This window comes from Microcaecilia unicolor, chromosome 1 (genome assembly GCF_901765095.1).
Source record: "Microcaecilia unicolor chromosome 1, aMicUni1.1, whole genome shotgun sequence".
Taxonomy (NCBI): Eukaryota; Metazoa; Chordata; class Amphibia; order Gymnophiona; family Siphonopidae; genus Microcaecilia; species Microcaecilia unicolor.
The window spans coordinates 277,888,926-277,914,210 of NC_044031.1; the positions used below are offsets into that span (position 1 = coordinate 277,888,926).

Genomic DNA, 25,285 nt, shown 5'->3' on the forward strand with positions numbered 1-25,285 from the left:
GGCTGGCGCGTGGCAGAGGTGGACGATCGAGTAGATGAGAAGCAAGAGGCTTTAAGCACAATTAACACAGCTTTTAAGGAACAACAGGAAATCTACAATGCACTATTAGATCGAGTGGAAGATTTGGAGAATCGAGGTAGACACTCGAACATCCGGGTCCGGGGTATCCCTGAATAGGCAGAGTATCTGAACTGTGAAAAGATTGTTCAACAGATAGCGAGCATGCTTCTGTCGGACGAACAGCATGTGGTGGCCCCGGAGGATATAAAGATAGATAGAGCACACAGAGTGTTGTCACGCGCTCGCGCAAATGTACCTCGAGACATCATAGCCTGCCTCTCGGACTATAAGATCAAGGAGGCCATTATGAGGGAAGCACGGAAAACGGACGATCTTAAGTGGGATACGATCCCGATTGAAATATACCAGGACTTGGCGCCTTCGACCTTGCAACGACGGGCGGCCTTAAGGAGCTTCACAAGATACCTGCGTGATCAACATGTACCCTACAAATGGCAATACCCATTCGCTCTGGCCTACAGCATGGATGGAAAATGGCGCCGTGTCCGGACTGTGGAGGAAGCTAGAGTTACTTGGCCAGAGGTCGAGACAGTGCCGGAAAGAGTGGATAATACTGCAAATGCTGTGTTGCGATTGACCCGCCAAGGCTGGACACGGGTGACCAGAGGCAAGGGGCGACTCACCAGGCATCAACCCAGCCAGCAGCAGAGTCCTACAGCTAAAGACGGACCTTGAGTAATAATATGTGGCAGGGAGTGTGCTAATCTAATTTGTTGGAGAATATGTTAGGCTATACTTTCGCAGAAGTTGATTTGGGGGTGTTATAATTGTATTTCTATATATATATAATCTTATCATAGAGCTGGGTGGGCATGCGGGGGGTCACCGTTCTCTCAACTCATGGGTGGGAATAGGTTTTCCCACTAGATGCAAAGGGGTAGGGGGGGTAGGGGGAGGGGTGCTGGGGTAACTCATAAGAGAAAGGATCCTAATGCTGTTGGGAGGGGGACTTATTGTATGAAAGGATTAATAGTGCTGTTTTTCTGGCTAGACCAATGACTGCAGCGATAAAACTGATGTCATTCAACGCCCGTGGCCTAAACTCTCCACAAAAACGGAAGAGTTTTTTTAAAGAGGCCAGTAGGATAGGAGCAGATATTATACTGGTACAAGAAACGCACCTATTGGAGAGACATGAACATTTGTTGGGTAATCCACGTTACCCGTTACAATATCTGGCATCCAATAGGTTGCAGAGAAAGACAGCAGGTGTGGGGATATTGTTGAAGCAGGGATTGGCCTGGGACACTATTGATGTGACAAGGGACAATGGGGGACGTTTTGTGATGTTGGTGGGCAAACTGGAGGGCCAATTGTATACAATAGTGAACATCTATGCTCCTAACCAAGCACAGGGTGAATTTTTTGAAAAGGTCAGCTCTCGACTGGTAAAGGTCATTCAGGGAGAGGTATTGTTGGGAGGTAATTTCAATACCACTATGGACCCTAGGGTAGATAATACAGGGGAGGCAACGCACTACGCACAGGCGGAGCGTAGCCGACTAATCCATTTCCTGAATATCTGGGGATTGGTGGATATATGGCGGGCTCTACATGGTGCAGAAAGAGATTACACATGTTACTCAGCCTCTCACAATACACACTCCAGAATTGATATGTGGATGGGCAGCGCGGGTTTAATGCTACAGGTTATATCTACAGAAATAGAGACACGTACATGGTCTGACCATGCTCCAGTGGTTCTTTCATTGCGAGGTAGACGGGTGATGGATGGGAGGAGAATTTGGCAATTTCCGGACAGCTTGCTAAATGAACCTAAACAGGTGAAAGTAATTGAAGGGGAATTAAAAGAATTTCTTAGCATAAATGATACACCTGATGTCACACCCGAGATACTGTGGGAAACCCTAAAAGTCGTGATATGTGGTAAAATGATATCCTTACAAACGTACTTAAATAAAGATGTTAAACAGCAGGAAATAGCACTGCGAGACACAATAAATCGTCTTGATACTAAGGATTTACATAGAGCAATTGGCAGCCTTGGAAAATAGGAGCATTCAGGAACAGCTGCAAAGGGTTCAGCAAGAGTATTATGAGTTTAACAACAAAGCTAGTAAGCTATTGGCATACAAATTAAAACAATTAGTTAACCGCAATAATATTAATAGCATAAAAGATGAGGAAGGTCGGGTTTGGGATCAGGTGGAGGACGTTCAAAGAGAATTTGTGAATTACTATAAGCGGCTATACCAGCCAGAATCCCTCCCAGAAGAGGGATCAATACACACATTGTTGCAGATGGTAGATTTCCCCACTTTGACGGAAGCGGAACGGAACATGTTATCGGCCCCTATTGAGAAGGAGGAAATTGAAACAGTTATGAAGGGATTGCCGGGAGGGAAGGCACCAGGGCTAGATGGCTTTGGCAATCGGTTTTATAAGTGCTTCCGAGCCATTTTATCACCGGTGCTACTTCGTGTGTTTAATAATATCATGACGGGGACTACATTCCCCTACTCGTGGAGGTTGGCGAGTGTGGTGGTGTTACTCAAACCCAATAAGAATCCTCAGAGTTGTGGATCTTACCGCCCAATTTCCCTGTTGGGAACTGACCATAAAATTTTCACCACTATCCTGGCAACACGACTACAAAAAGTGCTCCCACGCCTGGTACATGAGGACCAGGCAGGTTTTGTTGCAACTAGGCAGACTTTTGATAACACTAGAAAAGCACAATATTTATTGGACAGAATACAGCAGATAGGGCAGCCAGCGGTTTTCCTGTCACTGGATGCAGAAAAAGCATTCGATAGAGTGCTGTGGCCCTTTCTTTTTAAGTTGCTAGATTGCGCAGGATTCAGCGGGCAGTTTCTGCATTGGGTCATGGCGCTCTATCGTAAACCGCTGGCTCAATTAAAAATTAATGGTAGGAGTACAGCTCCGTTCGAGTTGTTCCGGGGCACGCGGCAGGGGTGTGCGCTGTCCCCTTTGCTGTTTGTCTTGTCTATGGAACCGCTGGCACGGATGATTCGACAAGAGCCACGGATTCAGGGCATAAACATGGGGAGCCAGGACACTAAAATCATGCTCTATGCGGATGATGTCCTTCTAACTTTAGCAAATCCTGAAGAGTCTATGCGTGCAGTGATGGATATTCTTAAAAGATATGATAAGGTAGCAGGCCTAAAAATTAATGTACAGAAATCAGAACTCTTATCTATGCAGTTCCCAGCAGGATTACAGGAGAGCTTGCAGCCGCTATTCCCATTTAAATGGGCATCAAAGGCCATACGCTATTTAGGGGTTAATTTAACCCCGAACACGATGGATTTGTTTCAGGCAAATTTTGTCCCTAAAACGCAAGCTCTATTCACGGAATTAGAAAGGTGGGGTGGGCTGGGGATGTCCTGGATGGGAAGAATCGTGGCGGTGAAAATGTCCATACTCCCCAAGCTCCTATACCTGTTTATGGCAATTCCCATCCAAATCCCGAAAACTTTTTTTAAGATGCTACATCGAAAGGTCTTCGCCTTTATCTGGCGGAAAAGACCCCCGCTTGTTGCTAGGAATGTATTGTATCAATCTAGAAAGGACGGAGGGATGGCGGTACCGAACTTTTGGTTATATTATAGGGCATCATTATTCCAAATGTTAGTTATAGGTCAGAAAGGACTCACCAGACCGTGGTCACACGCGGCACAGTGGGGTTTAACAGGGATCCCCCTATGGGCGGCTCCTTGGCTCCCTATACCGTCATTGAAGAGTCTTATACAGGGAGTTCAGGGCCAAATGGGGGTGGCTTTGAGAGAGTGGATCAGTTGCAGAACAACTTGGTTTCTGGGACGGAAGTATCACTTAAATACCCCCATAACCTTTGCATTGGATTTCTCAGCGGGTCGGGAGGAGCGTGTATATGGGCAGTGGTCGGCAGCATCATTGCGAGTACTAGGCCAATTCTGGGAGGAGGGAAACTGCTGCACATTTGACACTTTGAAGGAGGAATATGGGCTGGTGGACAGGGATAACTTTCACTATATGCAGGTCCGAGATTTTATACAACGGAAAGCCAAGGATGACCTGTCCTTACAAATTACTGAATTAGAACAGGCCATGGACTCTGGGGCAGGGAAAGGCGGAATATCTAGAATTTACAAAGCATTACTGCACCACTCGTTCCCCCTGACTCCTTATATTAAAAAATGGGAAGCTTTACTAGCGGTTCAATATCCACGGGAAAAATGGCTAAAGATTTTTAAAACATTACTGACCTTTACGGTGTCGACACCACTGGTGGAAAATGGCTATAAGATGCTCTATCAGTGGTATCTTACGCCATACAGGCTGTCCCGTATATTTAAATCAGGGACGTCGACTTGTTGGCAGGGATGTGGGGCACAGGGTACATTTTGGCATATATGGTGGGAGTGCCCGGTGATCCACAAGTTCTGGACGAATTTAATAGCCCAAGTACAAGATAAATTGGGAATTCGGGTTACACTGTCCCCAGGTTTAAGCCTGCTTAACATTCCTGAGGCAGGTATCCATAATGCACAACATTGTTTGCTAATATATATAGTTACAGCGGCTCGGACCTTGATAGCCAGGATGTGGAAGCAACTGATGGCTCCTACTGTGGAGCAGGTGCTGGCAAAATTAGACTTTTGCTGTATAATGGACAAAATGACAGCTTCTAGAAGAGGAACAATGGTTCGTTTCCTTAAAACATGGAACACATATATGGAGTGGAGAGGTTTGGTGATGTAATTTATTAGTAAGTCCGGACCTCAAGAGTTTGAGATGTATGTGTTGAGTTACCTCGGGGGGGGGGGGGGAGGACAGGGTGGAATGGGAGGTTGGGGGGTAGGGGGCTTGGTTCTACTTTCTATAATTAACAGAAGAAGATGGCTTATTGTACTATGTGAATGCCATGTTTGCTGTATTCTGTTGAGTGAAAATTAATAAATATATTGTTAAAAAAAAAAAAGAACTTTGATTTCGCCACCGCTATTTTGCCATCCATGACATCGAGGATTCCCAGCAGCTTCAAGAAGTGCGGTCGATGCAACCGGGCAATCTCAGGTACCGATCCCCACTCATGGTATATCCAGTGCCTTGGGCTCGACCATCGCCCAGATGCGTGCAAGTTGTGTCTTAGCCTTAAAAAGCGGACACAGGTGTTGAGATTAGCTCAGTGGGGACCGTCTGTTTGGAGCTTTGCCCAGTTCTTCAGCGTCGACATCAGCACCGGAGATGACATCAGGTCACAGGTAATGTCTGTCTGGAGACCACCACACGCTGGGAGCAGTGAGCCATCGAGTGGGTCTCCACCTGCCTTGAAGACTCCTGCTGTGCAGACCCACCGGGACCAACCTCTTTCGGACCCAACCCCGAGGAGGTGTGTGGATTCCACGTCCTCCTCGTCAGTACCGAGGAGTATCGATGCCGTGCCTCGAGTGAAGGCTAAGAAGCATCGCCATCGGTCTCCTTCCAGACACGGTACTGGGAGCTCTGGGGCGTCAGATTCGGCACCCGAGAAGCGTCGACACCGGGAGGACCGCTCGCCCTCCATTCAAGAGGTGTTGGTGCGTCAGTCTTCGGACAGCCTGGTACCGCCTCCTCATCCATTGCAGATTCTGCCTCCGGCTCCTGCACCGGCCCCACAGCCTTTTCCGGCAGAGACTTTGGATGAGTGCCTCCGAGCCATTCTCCCAGGTCTCCTGGAAAGCCTGCTGCGTCAGTCTGCTCCAGTACCGGGGGTGCTTGCGCCCTCTGTACTGTTGATGGAAGCGGCGGCTGGCTCTGTGCTTGTGGTTTGGTCTCCGACGCCGGTATCGCTTGCGGCATCGGCGTCGGCTGCCACCCAGGTTGACTCCCCGTTGACATCGCTGGAGGCGCTTCATCGCCGCCGGCATGGGAGTCGACTTCTCGACATCGTCATCGAGGACGTGGTTCCTCGTCGTCGAGAAGGGCCCGGTTTCGGACTGCAGTCAAAGAACTCTTGTCCGATACCGAGGAGGATGCCTCGTGGGAAGAAGAGGAGGATCCCAGGTATTTCTCTTCTGAGGAGTCTTGTGGTCTTCCCTCTGATCCTACTCCTTCCCCAGCAAGAAAGCTTTCTCCCCCGGAGAGTCTTTCTTTCTATTTATATGTCCAGGAAATGTCTGTGGGCATTCCCTTCCCTGCGGTGTCTGTGGATGAGCCCAGGACGGAGATGCTTGAGGTCCTTGACTGTCTTTCCTGTCCTTCTGCTTTCTTGCTTGGAGGGGGGGGGGATATCTTTTCTCTGAGGACAAGCAGGCTTGCTTCTTCTCACAAGTGGGTAAACTCCATCCCGCGTCGCCCAGTTTGACAAAATTGCCAGAGGAAAAATCTAGAGCTTTCAGGAGTGCAAGCTCTTTCCCATCCGCTGTGCGAACACTCCACTTCAGTTTCATTTTTTACACATGAGAAGTAGCTGTCTTTTTCTGCTCGTTTCTCACATGCCTGGTAGAGTGATTTTTTTTTTTGAGTGCCTTTCGGAGCTTTTAGTATCCACTTGCCGACGCCTTCTTTTTCTTTTCATTTGTTTCAAAAAATATTTTTTCCCCCTTTATTTCCTAGTTTTAGTCCCGCTTCTAAGTTTCCTCTCGTTTTCGACGCGGTCCATTTTTAAGTCTGCCTGGTCAGGTCTCTCTTTTTGTGCCTTACCCCTTTTTAGGCACAATCGGCGACTTTTAATTTTGCTGAAGCCATTTTTCCTTCCATGTTCACGAAGACTCCCAGTGGCTTCAAGCGTTGTACTCAGTGCATCTGGACCATCTTGGGAAAAGACACCCATTCTTAGTGTCTTCAATGTCTTGGGTCCGACCATATCCCTGCCAACTGTGTCTTTTGTCTTCGTATAAAGATGAGGACTCGGGTTTCCCGGGAGGCTCAACGCAAGAAGATTTTTGGGTCCAGTTCTTTGGTGTCGGCATCAAGGTCGGAGGCGTCGACATCGAGTGTTGCACCAGCATCGGGAGTCACAGTAGGGGATAGCTGCTTTGAGACCCCGAGACACTGAGAGCAGTGAGGCATCGAGTGGGTCACCACCTGTCTGGAGGCCTCGTGCTACGCAGGCCCCCCTGGACTGTCCATAGTCAGACCCGACCCTAGGGCGATGGAGGATTTGATGTTCATTGGGCGAAGGCCAAGGAGCATGGGTGAAAGGCCAATAAGCACCGCTGATCTCCACTGATACTTGGTGCCGAGGGATTTGGCACCCGAGAATCGTCAATGCCCAGAGGACCGCTCTCCCTCCTTCCAGGAGGTGCCGACGCATGCTTCTAGCAGCCAAGATCCTCAGCCCCAGCAGTTCTGCAGCCTGCACCGACGCATGCGTCTAGCAGCCAAGATCCTCAGCCCCAGCAGTTCTGCAGCCTGCACCTCAGCTGGCCCCACAGCCTTTCCCGATGGCGAACCTCGATGAACGCATCCAGGCCTTGCTCACTAAGCTTCTGGATGGCCTCATGCAGCAATGTGCGTCGATATCGGGAGTGCTTGCGCCTGCCATACCTCCCACTGCGGCTCCACCTGACCCTCAGCCCGCGGTGCGGCTTCAGACGCCAGCACCACTTGCAGCCCCGGTGTCAACTGCCACCCAGGCCAGCACCCCCTCGACGGTGGAGGAAACTTCACCGGAGTTCAGACGTGAGCCGGTTTCTCAATGCCACTCTCGAGGACATGGTTCCTCAACATCAAGGCGGGCCTGATCTCGGACATCCCTGAGGGAGATGCTGTCTGACACCGAGGAGGAAGCTCATGGGAATCAGAAGAGGATCCCAAGTACTTTTCCTCCAATGAGTCCTATGAGATCCCTTCTGAGCCCTCCCCTCTACCAGAGAGGAGACTTGTCTCCACCTGAGAGCCTCTCTTTCACAGCTTTTGTGCGGGAAACGGCTGAGGCCATTCCATTCCCCGTAGAAGTGGAGGATGAGCCCAGGGCCAAGATGCTTGAGGTCCTGGACTACACCTCCCCTCCTAAGGAGGCAGTGACGGCTCCTCTCCATGAGGTACCCAAGGCAGTCCTCATTAGGAACTGGGCGTCCCCTCTGTCTGTCCCTGTGGTCCCCAAGAAAACTGACACCCAGTATCGGATGTACGAGGAACCTTGCTTGGTGAGTCCTCAGCTACCTCACGACTCCATGGTGGTGGACGCCACTCTCAAGAGAGCCAGGAGTACTAGGGACTATGTCTCGGCTCCCCCAGGCACAGAAGCTAGGACCCTGGACTCTATTGGGAGAAAGATGTATCAGGCCTCTATGCTCATTGCCCATATCCAATCATACCAGTGCTTCACGAGCGTGTACTTGCGGAACTTGGTGTGGCAGCTGTCAGACTTGGTTGATGCACAAGCCGGAGCAAGCCAAGCCGTTTCACCAGTTGGTCAAGCAGCAGAAGGCATGTCGCAGGTTCTGCCAGAGGCACTTATGACACTTTTGATGTGGCATCCAGATCTCTGCCCACAGTATAGCAATGCACAGACTCTCATTGCTGCGTGTTTGTGACCTGGATCACGCTGTTCAGCTGAGGTTGGCGGATGCCCCTTGCCGGAGGGATAATCTTTTTGAAGAAAAGGTCGAGGATGTCGCTGACCAAATCAAGAAGCATACTGATGCTATGCCTTCTTTCTCCCTCCAGACATCTTCTGCAACTCATCCAGGAGGTATTTTGATAAGTCGCAGAGTTCTCCTTATTACTACTCTAGGTGTAGCTACACTCCTGCGGCCTACCAACCTTCTCAGGCTCAACCCCAGCACACTCATTCTCGTCAACTGCGTGTGCCCAAGGCCCCTGCCGCTCAAGGGACGAGCTTTTGACTGGCTCCAGCAGAGCATAGCCACAGTCAAAGTGTCTGTCCCAGACGATTTGCCAGATAGGGGGAGGTCAAGGTGTTTTCACCAAAGGTGGCCTCTCATAACCTCTGACTGGTGGGTTCTGCAAATAATCCAGCTCAGATACACCCTCAGTTTGCTTTCCAAGCCTCCAAATTGTCCACTGAGAGCCCATTCTTTCAGCTCTCAACACTGGCAGGTACTTGCAAAGGAACTCTCAAGGCCCATGTGGTCGAACCCGTTCCACCAGGGGAAGAAGGGCGGGGATTCTATTCCAGGTACTTCCTTGTGCAGAAAAAGACAGGGGGATGCATCCTATCCTAGACCTAAGGGCCCTGAACAAATTCCTAGTCCAAGAAAAGTTCAGGATGGTTTTCCTAGGCACCCTTCTTCCCATGATTCAGGAAAACGATTGGCTATGCTGTCTGGACTTGAAGGGTGCATATACACACATCCCGATACTTCCAGCCCACCAGAAGTATCTTCAGTTTCAGCTGGGAACACATCACTTTCAGTATCGCGTGTTGCCTTTTAGCTTCGCGTCAGCTCCCAGAGTCTTTACCAAGTGTCTAGCTGTAGTCGCAGCGTCGCTACACAGACTGGGAGTTAATTTGTTCCCTTATCTTGATGATTGGCTGGTGAAGAGCACCTCAGAGGACAATGCTCGGGAGTCCATGCGGATGACTATTCAGGTGCTAGAGTTACTAGGGGTCATTATAAACTACTCCAAGTCCCATCTCCATTCTGTTCAACAATTGGAGTTCATACTGGAACTTTCCCGGCACACCAGCAGTTTATACTGGTGAGTTCACTAGAAAAACTTAGCTTTTCTGTACCTCCATCTGCTGGTAGGAGGGGATAACACTGACTATAGGAAAGGAAATTATCAGGTAAGACACAATGAGGGGCATAATCGAAAGGGGCGCCCAAGTTTTCCTGAGGACGTCCTCGCAGGACGTCCCAGCAAAGGGGCGGGGAAACCTGTATTATCGAAATAAGATGGGCGTCCATCTTTTGTTTCGATAATACGGTCGGGGACGCCCAAATCTTGATATTTAGGTCGTCCTTAGACTTGGTCATTTCTGATTTTCGGCGATAATGGAAACTAAGGACGCCCATCTCAGAAACGACCAAATGCAAGCCTTTTGGTCGTGGGAGGAGCCAGCATTCGTAGTGCACTGATCTCCCTCACATGCCAGGACACCAACCAGGCACCCTAGGGGACACTGCAGTGGACTTCAGAAATTGCTCCCAGGTACATAGCTCCCTTTGTGTGCTGAGCACCCCAAAACAGCCCCAAAACCCACTACCCACAACTGTACACCACTACCATAACCCTTACGGGTGAAGGGGGGCACCTAGATGTGGGTACAATGGGTTTCTGGTGGGTTTTGGATGGCTCACATTTACCACCACAAGTGTAACAGGTTGTGGGGGGATGGTTCTGGGTCCACCTGCCTGAAGTGCATTGCACCCATTAAAACTGCTCTAGAGGCCTGCATACTGCTGCAATGGACCTGAGTATGACATTTGAGGCTGGCACAAAATATGTTTAAACTATTTTTTTGAGGGTGGGAGGGGGTTAGTGACCACTGGGGGAGTAAGGGGAGGTCATCCCCGATTCCCTCCGGTGGTCATCTGGTCAGTTCGGGCACCTTATCGTGGCTTGGTCGTAACAAAAAGAAGGACCAAGTAAATTCGTCCAAGTGCTTGTCAGGGACGCCCTTTTTTTTTTTATTATGGGTCGAGGATGCCCATGTGTTAGGCACGCCCAAGTCCCGCCTTCAACACGCCCCTGGGAACATTGGTTGTCCCCGTGAAGGAAAGCAGTTGGGGACGCCCAAAATCGGCTTTCGATTATGCCGATTTGGGCGACCCTGGGAGAAGGACGCCCATCTTCCGATTTGTGTCGAAAGATGGGCGTCCTTCTCTTTCGAAAATAAGCCTGAATGTCACCTTTATTACCATCAGATAGTTGTTATTTATTAAGCTGAATGTGGTGTCTGTGTCATGTAAAATCTTCTACAGCACCTTCATGCTTAGGCATGGAGCAGTGAGTGCCTCTATTGGCATTTCTGCCTGTCCCTCCCACAAAGCAGATTTGAGGTCCATTACTGGGAATGGGGAAGCCTGTGCCAAATCCACCCTAATAATCAGGGCTGTAGAGTTGGAAGCAATTTTGGGTGGAGTCTGTCTGAGTCGATAAAAATGTATCGACTCCAGCTTCAAAATAAAAACTTACATGATTATAATATATGGTAAATTGATAATTTTATACTTTTATCTATCTATCTATCTTTATCTTTGATCTAGATCTAAAGTACTGGTAAATATGTTATATTTACCAGTAATTAGAACAGAAAAGGTAATCCTAATATGAGTCAGACAGTGCAAAAATAAAGACATCAGAGTTGAAGGTTTGCTGTACCAACTCAACAGCCCTTCCTGCGGAGGAGTATTTCTCACTAAGGGTTCATTGCTTTAGTGTGCAGCAGCATTTCATCTAGGCATTAAGCAAGGATAAGAACATACAGTGACAATTAAATTTTCTCTTTTTTCTTCCTGTGATGGTAGAATTACGGCATGGTTGGCTTTTTTCGTGGCGGCCTCCCTCGTGCTCTGAGGCGCACTTTGATGGCAGCAATGGCATGGACTGTCTACGAACAGATGATGGCCAAAATGGGTTTGAAATCTTGAAGTTGGATCTGTGTCAAGAAAAGCTGATGATATATGGGAGGATAACAGGGAAGGCTTCAACTTCCTGCCCCTCCCCCTCCTCCCAAATCATACCCAAAGAGCAAGGGTCTGCAAGAGGTGAGCTGGGTCTTTGACAAGAGCACAAAGTATTCAGACTGGCAGAAGACTGGGAACCTTTCTCCAGAGACTGAAAGCAGTAATTGAAACAAACATTGCTTTTCTATGCATCCAGAACATTCCAGGGGAGCAGAAAGATTACTGGTGCCTGGGAGAGGGAGGAGCACTGCTCTGCAGCTCCCATAACCAGCCATTGGAGGTCTAAACCTAAGATTTTACTTCAGAGCAGTAGTATAGCTCTGAAGCTCCGGGCACTTTAGAGAATGCAGGAAGACACTGCCACTATATTGGATGTACTCTAAACTGGCTTTTAGAGGTATTTGGCAGTGAGCTAAACCTGGTTTATTTTCTAGGTTGTTTTGACTTTTTTTTCTGTCATTTCTGGGGATTATTTTGTGTGACTAAATGAATAGCCCATGACTGCAGGACACATTTCTGTTTTGTAGTCTCTATTGTCATTTACCTAACTGCATTTACATAGTGCCTTCCATCCAGCCACCACTTAAACATACTCTGACACTGTCTGGCTCCACAGCTTTGTTTGCATGCCGCCTGAGAGTTTGCAAAGCTGAAAAAACCCCCAGCATTTAATTACTGCCTTGTCATCCAAAGTTCTGCCGGTGTAGATGTTAATGACAAAGCTGGGTTTGGGATTGTGTCCTAATAAGTGGGCCTGACATCATGGTCACCCATCGCAACATAGCTTGAACATTTGGGACATATATGGATTTTTTTTTCTTTTTTTGTTTCCCCTCCTCTTCCCCCCCCCCCCCCCCCCCAGTCATTCTTTGCTACTTCATTGTATGTAGTTAAAATTTTAATCCACACAGTTTGACATATCAGGTGGCTTGTGTCTTCTGCAGCTGTTCATGAAGTTTAGAAAATAAAAATAAAGCACTTTATATTAAAGTAGGAAGGAAACTTATTCTTTTCTACTGAAGGTACTTCACTTTCCAGTTGACATTGGTTCCAAGTGGGAAGAGACTGAACCTCGTTTGTAAATGTGTAAAAACATTTGTGATATGTTTCCTCTCTTGGGGAAGATTATGTATTAAACAGCAGTGCACACTGTGTTGTACCTTGAAGGAAGTCATACAGTGAAAGCTGCAGGATTAATTTACAGGTATCTGGTGTGACTGTCAGGAAGGGAAATCCTCCTGTGCATACTAATGGGGTGTACATAACGTGCTTCCCACCGCATGCAGTGAATCTGTGCATGTGCACAGCTTTCCAAGTTTTACAGTGCAATATGTGTTCTGTGTTAAATTTAAAAAATTTTGGGATTTAGTAGCATCAGTTAAGTTTGCTTTTCTATTTCTGAATTGTTTTTCATCTTGTCTTTTAGAAAAATAAAAATATTTCCCTATTTTTGTCACGCGCATTTGGCTTGACTTCTTTGTCTATTTCATTTCAGTATTTTATTTGATTTGATATATTGAGTTCGTCTTTCTCCGTTTCCTGTTTATATTATCATTTTGTGTTGTTTTGTTTTTCCTTATTTGCCATATTTCACTCTCCACATCTTATAGGTTGCAATTTATATATCACTAACACCAATTCGGTTCAAAGCAGTTTACAATAAGATTAAGATTACAACATGCTCTTTAAAAAGTTAAAAAGAAACAAATTTAATCAGAAATAGCAAGAAAGTATTTAAAAAGAGCAATTTTAAACATCTTTCTAAAATGTGCATACTCTAAATCAAAAAACAAGTTACAAATTACTGCCAAGTTTTGGGGGCTTGATAAGCAAAAAGCACATCACAGACCCTAAACCTCTTAACAGTGCGTGAATGAGACAATGGTGCAGGGAGGAGGGTTTTAGATTTGTTAAGAACTGGTCTACATTCTGGGGAAAGGGGAGCCTATTCCAAAAGGATGGGCTCCAACTTCACCAGAGTGGGACCAGACTGCTGGCATCGGCATTTAAAAAAAGAGATAGAGCAGCTTTTAAACTAGAAACTGGGGGAAGGCCGACAGTCGCTCAAAAGCGCATGGTTCCGAATAAGGTATCTTTCAAAGATATCACCAAAACTGGGAAGATAGGGCATCCTGATAGTGAGGTTGCAATAGAGAGCATAGTAGACCCAGGAGTCTTTAAATAAAAAGCAGACAGATTTTCAAGATTGCACATTATCACTGTCAACTGCTGAGTAAGATGTAAATAGGAACAACAAACATACGCCTATGTTTACTAAGTAGCGCTATGGGCGCGTTAGCATTTTTAACACGCGTAAATGGTTTACGTGCGTTAAATGCTAATGCACCCATAGAAATGTATAGGCTTGTTAGCATTTAACACGCCTTAAATTTACAGGTGCGTTAAAAATGCTAATGCACCATAGTAAACATATCCCATAGTCTGAAATGTCTGTATGCGAATGCCAGAAGCCTAAGAAATAAAATAGGAGAGTTAGAATACATTGTACTAAATGAAAAAATAGATATAATAGGTATTTTTGAGATCTGGTGGAAGGAGGATAATCAGTGGGACACTGTCATACCAGGATACAAATTATATTGCAGTTGATAGGGTTGATCAAATTGGTGGAGGGGTAGCATTGTATGTAAAGAGAGCCTTGAATCGAATAGACTAAAAATTCTACAGGACACAAAACCCATCTTGGAATTCCTATGGATTTAAATTTGATGTGTAAAGGGGAAAAGGATAGTGATAGGAGTGTACTGTCATTCACCTGGCCAGGATGAAGAGACAGATGTGGAAATGTTATCAGAAATTAGGGAGGCTAACAAACTGGGGAACCCAATAATAATGGGTGATTTCAATTACCCCGATATTGACTGGATAAATGCAACATAAGTACATGCTAGAGAGGTGAAATTCCTTGATGGCATCAAGGACTGCTTTATGGAGCAGCTGGTACAAGATCCAACAAGAGAAGGAAAAATTCTAGACCTAGTCCTTAGTGGAGCGCGTGATCTGGTGCAGGAGGTAATGGTGTTGGGGCCGCTTGCTAACAGTGATCATAATAAGATCAGATTTGATATCGGCTTTGGAGAAAGTACACACAGGAAATCTAATATGTTAGCATTTAACTTTCAAAAAGGAGACTATGAGAAAATGAGAAAAATGGTGAGAAAAAACTTAGACAAGCAGCTATGAAGGTAAAAAATTAACATCAGGCATGGATGCTGTTCAAAAATACCATCCTGGAAGTCCAGGCCAAATATATTTTGTCTATTAAAAAAGGAGGAAGGAAGACCAAACGACAGCCGGCATGGTTAAAAAGTGAGGTGAAGGAAGCTATTAGAGCTTAAAAAAAAATCCTTCAGAACATGGAAGAAGGATCCGACAGAAAATAATAGGAAACCACATCAAGAATGGCAAATCAAATGCAAAGCACTGATAAGAAAGGCAGAGAGACTTTGAAAAGAAGATTGCGTTACAGGCAAAAATACACAGTAAAAACATTTTTAGGTATATTAAAAGCAAGAAACCGGCAAAAGAATCTGTTGGACCGCTAGATTACCAAGGGGTAAAAGGGGCACTCGGGGAAGACGAGGCCATAGCGGAGAGATTAAATGAATTCTTTGTTTTAGTCTTCACCAAGGAAGATGTGGGAGAGATACCGGTGCCAGAAATGGCATTCAATGCTGACGAGTCAGATAAACTGAATCAAATTTCTGTAAACCTGGAAGATGTAATGGACCAATTTGACAAATTGAAGAGTAGCAAATTGCCAGGACCGGATGGTATACATCCCAGAGTATTGATAGAATTGAAAAATGAACTTGTAGACCTATTGTTAGTAATATGTAATTTATCTTTAAAATCAAGCATGGTACCAGAGGATTGGAGGGTGGCCAATGTAACGCCAATTTTTTAAAAAGGGTTCCAGAGGTGATGGAAATTACAGACCGATGAGCCTGACGTCGGTGCCGGGCAAAATGGTATACTATTATAAAGAACAAAATTACAGAACATATTCAAAAGCATGGATTAATGAGACAAAACCAACATGGATTTAGTGAAGGGAAATCTTGCCTCACCAATCTACTACATTTCTTTGAAGGGGTGAACATACATGTGGATAAAGGTGAGCTGGTCGATATTGTGTATCTGGATTTTCAAAAGGCATTTGACAAAGTACCTCATGAAAGACTCTAGATGAAATTGGAAAGTCATGGGATAGGAGGTAGTGTTCTATTGTGGATTAAAAACTGGTTAAAGGATAGAAAACAGAGATTAGGGTTAAATGGTCGGTATTCTCAATGGAGAAAGGTAGATAGTAAGGTTCTGCAGCGGTCTGTGTTGGGACCGCTGCTTTTTAACATATTTATAAATGATCTAGATATGGGAATAACTAGTGAGGTAATTAAATTAGCTGATGACACAAAGTTAGTCAAAGTTGTTAAATCACAAGAGGATTGTTAAAAATTGCAAGAGGACCTTACGAGACTGGGCATCTAAATGGCAGATGATGTTTAATGTGAGCAAGTACAAAATGATGCATGTGTGAAAGAGGCACCCAAACTATAGCCACATGATGCAAAGTTCCACGTTAGGAGTCACTGACCAGGAAAAGGATCTAGGAGTCATTGTTGACGATACTTTGAAATCCTCCGCTCAGTGTGCTACAGCAGCAAAGAAAGAAAATAGAATGTTAGGTATTATTAGGAAAGGAATGGAAAACAAAACTGAGATTATTATAATGCCTTTGTATTGCTCCATGGTGCAACTGCACCTCGAATACTGTGCAATTCTGGTCGCCGCATTTCAAAAAAGATATAGTGGAATTAGAAAAGGTACAGAGAAGGGTGACAATAAAGGGGATGGGACAACTTCCCTATGAGGAAAGGCTGAAACGGCTTGGGCTCTTCAGCTTGGAGAAAAGACGGCTGAGGGGAGATATGATAGAGGTATATAAAATACTGAGTGGAGTGGAATGGGAAGACGTGAATCGTTTGTTTACTCTTTCCAAAAAAGACTAGGGGGCACACAATGAAGCTACAAAGTAGTAAATTTAAAAAGAATCAGAGAAAATATTTCTTCACTCAACGTGTAATTAAACTCTGGAATTCGTTGCCAGAGAATGTGGTAAATTAGCGGGGTTTAAAAAAGGTTTGTATAGCTTCCTAAAAGAAAATTCCATAAGCCACTATTAAAATGGACTTGGGAAAATCCATTGCTTATTTCTGGGATAAGCAGCATAAAATGTATTGTACTGTATTGGGATCTTACCAGGTACTTGTGTCCTGGATTAGCCACTGTTGGAAACAGGATACTGGGCTTGATGGACCTTCGGTCTGTCCCAGTATGACATCACTTATGTACTTATGTAAAGGCAAAAAGAGAACAGTTTATAGTTCTTCTGCTAGGGGAACTTGAAAATTCAAAATGAGACAATAAATACTCAAGACAATCACCATGCAAAACATGGAATAGTGTACAAGAAACTTTAAACAAAATCCTGGCCTCCATGGAGAGCTGGTGAAGGTCCACATAGAATTTAGAAATCCTATCATATTTACATAAGGAGTAAATCAATCTGACTGCAGTATTTTGAATTGTCTGTAAGCATTGAAGATTATTCCTTGAAGTCCCTAAAAAAAAATCAGATTACAACAGTCTAATTTTGACAAAAGTAAGGCTTGAACAAGTAATTTAAATTGTTCAAGTTCAAAAAAATGTTCTAATTCTTCTCAAATTCCTCATGAGAAAAAAAAGTACTCTTAACCATGGAATTAACTTTTGATTGTAATGAAAAAGGCTGATCTAAATGAATTCCCAATATTTTAATAGCAGGAGAAAAAGAATATTTAACTGTATCTACATTAATATGATCAATTAATGGATCAGGATTATTGTCCAAAAATAAAAACTTGGTTTTAGCTTATAATTTAACATCCATGTGCCAATTACAGACCTACAACACTGAATAGATGTAGATATACAATCCAGTGAGTCTAAAATTGGAATAAGGATAGTGATGTAATCCGCATAGCTATGAATGAAAAATCCTTTATCTGCTAATGTAAGAATACATTAAAGAGTGTTGGTGAAAGAGGCAGTCCTTGTAGAACCCCACATGGGTTTGACCATCTCTCTGAAAAAGCTCCATTCTGCTTTACTTTGTATGATCTGGTGGACAAAAACCCCCTAAACCAGTTCTGCCATATCTCATGCTTGCCTCTCACATACTGTTGGTCTCCAGTATTATAAGCATTTTGTCTCCTGCCTTTCATGTTTTCTTCTGTTATCTGCTTCCCTACCCTGGTAGCGAGCACCATGGTAGGTCCCCAGCTAAGAGAGAAGAGAGATGTTTGGACCTGGTAGGAAGAGATGGATAAATGCTGAGGCACTCCTGCAATCACTGAAGCAGTGTTAAGGGGTTTAGCCTCAAAGAAAGCTTCCTGGTCAGACCTTGCAGATCAAGAACATCTAAAGAACAAGAGGGGAGACCATGATCAAGAATCCCAAAGCTGCTGGATCGGTGGCCAACAAGAAATGAAAGCTGGTGGTTGTTGGTTATTCTCTTCTGAGGGGTACTGAGACACCAATCTGTAGACCAGACATGTTGTTCAGGGAGGTGTGCTGTCTGCCTGGTGCCAAAATTCAAGATGTAGCAGAAAGATTGCCTAGACTCATCAAGCCTACTGACCACTACCTATGCTGCTCATCCATGTTGGCATAAATGATACTGCCAGGTATTCTACTGAACATATCAAACGTGACTTCATGGCTCTGTGTCAGAGGGTAAAGTATCTAGATGCGTAGGCGGTGTTCTCATCGATCCTTCCGATTGAAGGTAAAAGCCGAGTGAGGGAAACTGTGGAGCTAAATGTGTGGCTACGTGGATGATGTAGACATGAGCGCTTCGGTTTCCTGGACCATGGAATGATTTTTCCAAGAGCTACTGAGTGGTGATGGTGTCCATCTTTCAAAGAAGGGACGAAGTATCTTCAGTAACAGACTGGCTAAAGTACTAAAGAGAGCTTTAAACTAAATTTTGTGGGGATGGGTGAGAAAAGCCCCAAATTCATAGATAACCCTCAGGAAGGTAACAAATTAAATACCCTTATAGAAAAGGGAAAAAAGAGTCACATCTGGAGAGCCTTGTATACCGATGCCCGTAGTATGGGAAACAAATTTCTATATCTAGAGTTTGCAATGATAGAAGCCGACTTGGATTTAGTGGCAGTCACGGAGACGTGGTTCACAGAGAGCCATAACTGGGATATAGTTATACCTGGCTATAATCTATTCAGGAAGGACAGGGTAGGAAAAAAGGGTGGAGGAGTGGCATTATATGTTAAAAATAATATTAAAGTGACAGAACTGCAGGACATATGGGGTAAAGAAGAAGCATTGTGGGTTAAACTGATAACAGGAAAAGGGAAATGTATTTACATTGGTGTAATATATAGGTCACCTTCACAGTCAGAAGAAATGGACAGAGACCTAATTGAAGACATCCACAAAATAGCTAGGAAAGGGGAATTATTACTAATAGGCTATTTTAACATTCTGGACGTCAATTGGGGCTTGCTGTGCAGTCATCTAGAAATAAAGAGATCTTGGATTCTCTACAAGTACAATTGTTTCAACAGTTGGCAAAGGAACCTATGCGGGATGGACCTATCCTAGACCTGGTGCTCACAAACGGGAAAATGTTTCTGTTCTTATGATGGGAGATCGTCTGGCATCTAGCGATCACCGAATGGTGTGGTTCAATATTAAGACAAAGGAGGAGAGGGCTTATTCGAGATTGAAGGTCCTAGATTTCAAAAGAATAACTGCCGAGATAGGGTAATTTCCCAGGAAAGAGTTAGTTGGATGGGAACAGTTGAAGGAAGTAGAACAGCAGTGGGTGAAACTGAAAGAAGCTATTTTAAAGGCAACAAACCTTTATGCTAGAAAATTACATAAAAGTAAGAGGAAAAGAAGGTTGCTCTTGTTCTCAAGCATAGTAGCTGAAAAGGTAAGGGAAAGAAGGTTAGCCTTCATATGTTACAAGAACACTCAGAAAGAGGAGGACAGGCAAAAATACCAGGAAAAGCTAATAGAAGCTGTCAGGAATGCGAAGAGGCAAATGGAAGAAAAGCTAGCCGATACGATAAAATTGGGGGACAAGATGTTTTTCAGATTTATAAGTGACAGGAGGGAAGCGCCAAAATAGCATTGTGAGACTCAAAGCTAAGGGGAAGGCATATGTAGAAGCTGATAAGGATAAAGCTGAACTGCTTGACAATAATTTCTGTTCTGTGTTCACAGATGAAAGGCCTGGGGGTAGGACCGCAGAAAACAAATACAAATGGGGATGGATGTATGGAAGACCAGGACCGATTCTCAGAAGACCGTGTTCATGTGGAGCTAGCTAAACTAAAAGTAGACAAAGCGATGGAGCCTGATGGGATATATCCGAGGGTGCTCAAGGAACTTGGAGAGGTTTTGGCGGCTCCGCTGTCTGACATTTTCAATGCTTCCTTAGAGTCTGGAGTGGTCCCGGAGGACTGGAGAATGGCAGATGTGGTCCCTCTGCACAAGAGCAGGAGGAGGTTGGAAATTACAGATCTGTTAGTCTAACCTCAGTGGTGAGCAAACTTATGGAAATGCTTCTAAAGCAGAGGATTGTGAGTTTTCTTGAATCAAGTGGACTGCAGGACCCGAGGCAGCATGGCTTCACTAGAGGCAGGTCATGTCAGACGAATCTGATTGATTTCTTTGACTGGGTGACCAAACAGTTGGACTTGGGAGGCGATATACATATAAAGTATCACATACAATGAGTTTATCTTGTTGGGCAGACTGGATGGACCATATAGGTCTGCATCTACTGTGTTACTATGAAATGCTAGTGCTACCATGTTGGATCTAGTTTAGTTTATAAACCAATTAATCCAGTGACATGACCCATTCCACTTCCTTGTTAAGGCTGGTGGGGAAAAACAGTGTTCCATTGGAAAATAAATCGTTGTTCCTTTTCCACAAATATTCTCGAAACATCACCTCCTCGAGGCAAGTCCACACACAACAAACTCGCAAATCGGAATTCAGAAGTGGAATCGCCAAACTGTTCCCAATGTTGAGTTAGCAGGGCTTCCTGTCTGTGTCCTTATACCACTCAAATCTTCAGTGATATGCTGCTTGATTTTGCAGTGCGTTTGTCCAATGTAATAAAGTCCACATGGACACAAAATTGTATAGACTACCTATGTGCTGTTGTAGTCAGTATGATATTGAAACTGAAAGATCCAAATACTATATGAGACAGTAATATGACTAATTTTTGTCACATAATTACAGTAGATATATTATCCACATTTAAATTACCCAGATTATGATCGAATATATGAGAAACTCTACCAAGTAATTCCCCTAAGTTCAAGTGGTGTTTATGTTTGAATTTGTTTATTAAAGAGATAATAATACAATTTACAGGGCTATTTACAAAAATACAACTGAAAGGCTTTGCTATACAGTCAGTAGCCTCTAACAATTTTTAACAGTTTTCTTTTATTTTGCATCTCCCCCTCCCCCCCGTCCACCCCCCTCCCCCCCTCCCTTCCCCAAGTTTCATTTTGAATGAGGAGTCAGATAGTTACTACTCAGCTCTGCAGCTTATGCAATTATACAATATTAAGCTCATTTCTCAGCCAGAAAACATGTTCGTATTTTTAAGTCAAGCTACTTCGGCTTTCCTTCATTGTTCATCTCGTATTGTTATTCCCAATCACATGGGTCTATAGGGTACTTTGGCCAATACTGCATTGACTTTTGGTTTATCTCTTACATCTTATCACAAAATCTTGTCTACTCCCCTTTCCTCGTCACCACACCAGGGCAAACCCATCCATTCAACCGTTAAGAATTCAAAATTCTACTTCTAGCCACCTCCGTTAATGAGTCCCAGAAGGGGGCCCATGTCAGACAAAATGACTCCCCTCTGGGTGAGGCCAAATCGCCCACTGCTCTACGTTCTAAAGAGCATAAAAAGATCATTCTCGCTCGCCATTGAGACAAACTCGGCGAGTCTGGTGTAATCCATAAGTGCAAGATAACCTTCTTGCCCAGTAAAACCGTTTTTTTTAGGAATGGGCGCAACCCCTTAGGTGTTTTTTGGGCCAAATGAAATTTGTGGAATAGCAGTTGCGGCTTCTTCCGCCAAGTGATCTTCCACATTTCTGACACATGCTCACACACCTGTGTCCAAAATCGGGTTATTCTGGGGCAAGTCCAGAACATATGTCCAATCCTTGCTGGGGAGTGGCCACACTTCAAACATCTGTCATCCTGATTCATGTGAGCCCTCCATGCTCTATGTGGGGAAAAAAACATTCGAGACAGGAATTTATATGCCGTTTCTTGCAGCGCCACACTCTCCGAAATTCTGGAGATGTCTAGAAAGCATGCCCTCAAATATTCAGCTTGAATATTCACTGACAGTTCTTTATTCCATTGTGCAGCCAAGTATTCATAATCGTTCTCACCTAGTTGTTCCCGTATTTCCGAGTAGTAATATTTTAATGGGACAGACCCCTGAGCATCCAAAGCTAAAAGAGACATCAGTCGGCTCCATATTTGGGGACTCAAGTGTGTGGGTGGAAGGGACCGTAAATAATGTCGTAATTGAAAGGAGGCAAAAAAGTCTCTACTAAGTGTACCATACTCTCTATCTAAGTCCTCCATGGGTTTTAAAATACCTTCGTCTGTGTATAATTGGTGAATGTATCTGATACCACGTGTTTCCCAGTCTGAAAAAAGTCTGGTTGTGCTCCCCGAGGGAAATTGACTGTTGCCCCGTATCGGTAGTAGCGGAGTACAAGTCGCCAGAAAGCCAAACTTGCGGCCCAGCCAACGCCACGTCTGTCTCAATGGAGACACCACTGGTGTGAAATATCGGGGCGTATTTACTGCCCCTGGAGCAGCATGTAGCCAAGAACTGAAATGACGGGGGAAAAACACTTTGGTCTCCATGTTGGTACACGAAAAGTAACTCGTATTACGAAACCAGTCTGAAAGGTGTCGCATGTTGCTGGCCACAGAGAAGAGCTTTAAGTTTAAAAGTCCCAACCCCCCTTTAACTCTGGAGAGATATAATTTAGAGATTGGTAATCTTGGCTTTTTCCCATTCCATAAATATTTGGTGACCACCCTCGTCAACATCAGGTCTTCTCTATGTTTCAGAAACAAAGGTAACACCTGCAAGACATAAACCCATTTTGGGACTAGAATCATGTTGTAAAGGGCTATCCGCCCCATCAAAGAGAGGGGCAAAGTTGACCACGTCTGCAGCGTCTGTCTAGTTTTCAGTTTAAGAGGTTCTATGTTCAGTTTGTATAAAGAGGTCAAGTCAGCTGTTAGCCATATGCCAAAGTACTTCAGTTTACCCTCCGCCCAAGACAACGGAAATTCACCCTCCCAAGCCATACGTGTCCGTATCTGAACTGGTAATGCCATGGATTTACTCATATTCAGAGAAAGGCCCGAGTAGGAGCCAAACTCTTCAAGGGTGCCAAATAAGTGGGATATGGAAGATTGGGGCCTTGTCAGGGTTAGCAGCATGTCATCTGCAAACGCTAAAGCTTTGAGTTCCTGTGAGTGAAATCTAATCCCCTCTATATCTGGGTCCCTTTGAATAGTGCACAACAAGGGTTCAAGGTGTAACAAAAATAAGATTGGTGAAAGTGGGCAGCCCTGCCTCGTACCACATGATATAGAAAAGGAGTTTGATCTCATACCATTGACCAATAATGAAGCCTTTGGATTTGCGTATAGCGTTTCTATAGCTTTGAGTATCCACCCTCTAAGGCCAATGTATTTAAGAACGGAAAACAGATAATCCCATCGGACCTTATCAAAAGCCTTTTCCGCATCAAGGCTAACCAGCAACAGTGGTTCCTTCTGGGTAAGACTCTGTGCGATGGCCAAACATGCCTTCCTTACATTGTGGCAAGGATGCCTACCCCGTACAAACCCCACCTGGCCCTCTCCCACTAAACTTGGTATTAAAGGGGACAGACGCTCAGAGAGGACTTTCGCTAGAATCTTGAGATCCACATTTATAAGTGATATAGGCCTGTAAGAGCTCGGGCTTTCTGGGGGTTTGCCTTCTTTTGGTATTAGGGTTATCAAGGCTTCATTTGATTCTCGCCTAAATCCCCCACATTCAATGGATTCATCGAAAAAATCCAGAAGTGGGCCACACATTTGTGGGAACAACAACTGGTAATATTCAGCCCCAAACCCATCCGGGCCCGGGGCCGATCCTCGTTTTAATGATTTCACTACTTTTTGCAACTCCTTGGCCTGAATAGGCATATTTAATTTCTCTAGCACCTCGGGGTTCAGGCGTGGCATTCCAGAATCAGCCAAGTAATCTTCTATGGGTGGACCCAAAAAGGGCTCTGGGCCTGTGTATAGGTTTGTATAATACTGTTCCAATAACCGCACTACCTCCTCTGGGTTATTCACCTGTTTGCCCTCTGCGTCTCGGAGTGTTGGTATAAACCTATTTCCTCCCCAGGTCTTGTTAAGGCGAGCCAATAGTTTCCCAGACTTATTACCATGTTTGTGAAAGGAGAAGGATCTATGAAAGAATTGTTTCTTTGTTTTCTCGTGGATCATTGTATTCAGAGCTGCCAAAGAGGCTAGCATAACCTCCTTGGTCTCTTGTGAGGGGTGTGCTATGTGTGCCCGTTTCGTTGCTTGATATGCGGATTCTAGGTGTTTCACTCCCTGTGCCAGTCGCTTCGAACGGGCACACATATAGGCAATTATATCCCCTCGAACCACCGCTTTGGAAGTCTCCCAGAACAACCTCGCTTCCCTCACATGACCCCCATTTGTGTCTAAGAAGTGGGACCACCGTTGTTTCAGGTAGTCTTGAAAGTCCGTATCATCTATCAAATATCTGGGAAACCTCCATACATGATGGCGCAACCTAGTTGCTCCCAGCTCCAGTTCGATCCAAATCATTGCATGATCTGAGACCTCCATCACTCCTATCTCTGCACGGGGTATTTGGGAAAACAAAGTTGAGGATATCAGTATGTAGTCTATTCTTGACCACGAACTATGTGCTCTCGATAAATGTGTGTAGTCTTTAGATGTAGGGTGCGTTAACCTCCATGGGTCTATGAGATCCAAGGCGGTGGTCAAATATCCCAACCCTTTTCCAGACCCATGCGCTGAGCTTACCTGCGGCCCCGAGCGGTCTTGTAACCCATCCATGACTTGATTAAAGTCCCCAGCCACTATCCATGGGGCGTGACCGTATTGGATTCCTAGCCGGACCAGGTGTTGGAAAAAAGAATGGTCATATACATTAGGGCCATAGACATTAAGCAGAAAAACTTCCTGCCCCATTATATTTAGTTGTAAGAGTATATATCTGCCCTCTTTATCTTTGCAAATTAGCTTTGACGTGCATTGCATATGTTTGTGTATTAGGATTGCCACTCCTCCTCTTTTACCACCGGAGGAAGCAAAGTGACACTCTCCCACCCAGCGCTGTTTAAGCTTTTGATGCTCTGCGTCTGTTAATTTGGTTTCTTGAAGGCATGCTATTCCAGCCTGGTGGCGCTGCAACGCTGTCAAGATTTTTGTGCGTT

At 44.8% G+C, this 25,285-nt stretch overlaps 1 protein-coding gene across 5 annotated transcripts in view; it reads left to right on the forward strand.

The window, feature by feature from the left end:
- SLC25A38 (solute carrier family 25 member 38) overlaps positions 1 to 13,077 on the forward strand; it is an 85,789-nt gene extending 72,712 nt beyond the window's left edge. For all 5 annotated transcript variants that reach the window (XM_030206906.1, XM_030206914.1, XM_030206880.1 and 2 more), the window contains exon 7: positions 11,472 to 13,077. In XM_030206906.1, coding sequence (XP_030062766.1) covers positions 11,472 to 11,594 — 123 coding nt within the window. In that variant the 3' untranslated portion in view covers positions 11,595 to 13,077. The remainder of the gene's footprint in view (positions 1 to 11,471) is intronic.
- Positions 13,078 to 25,285: the final 12,208 nt, after the last annotated feature.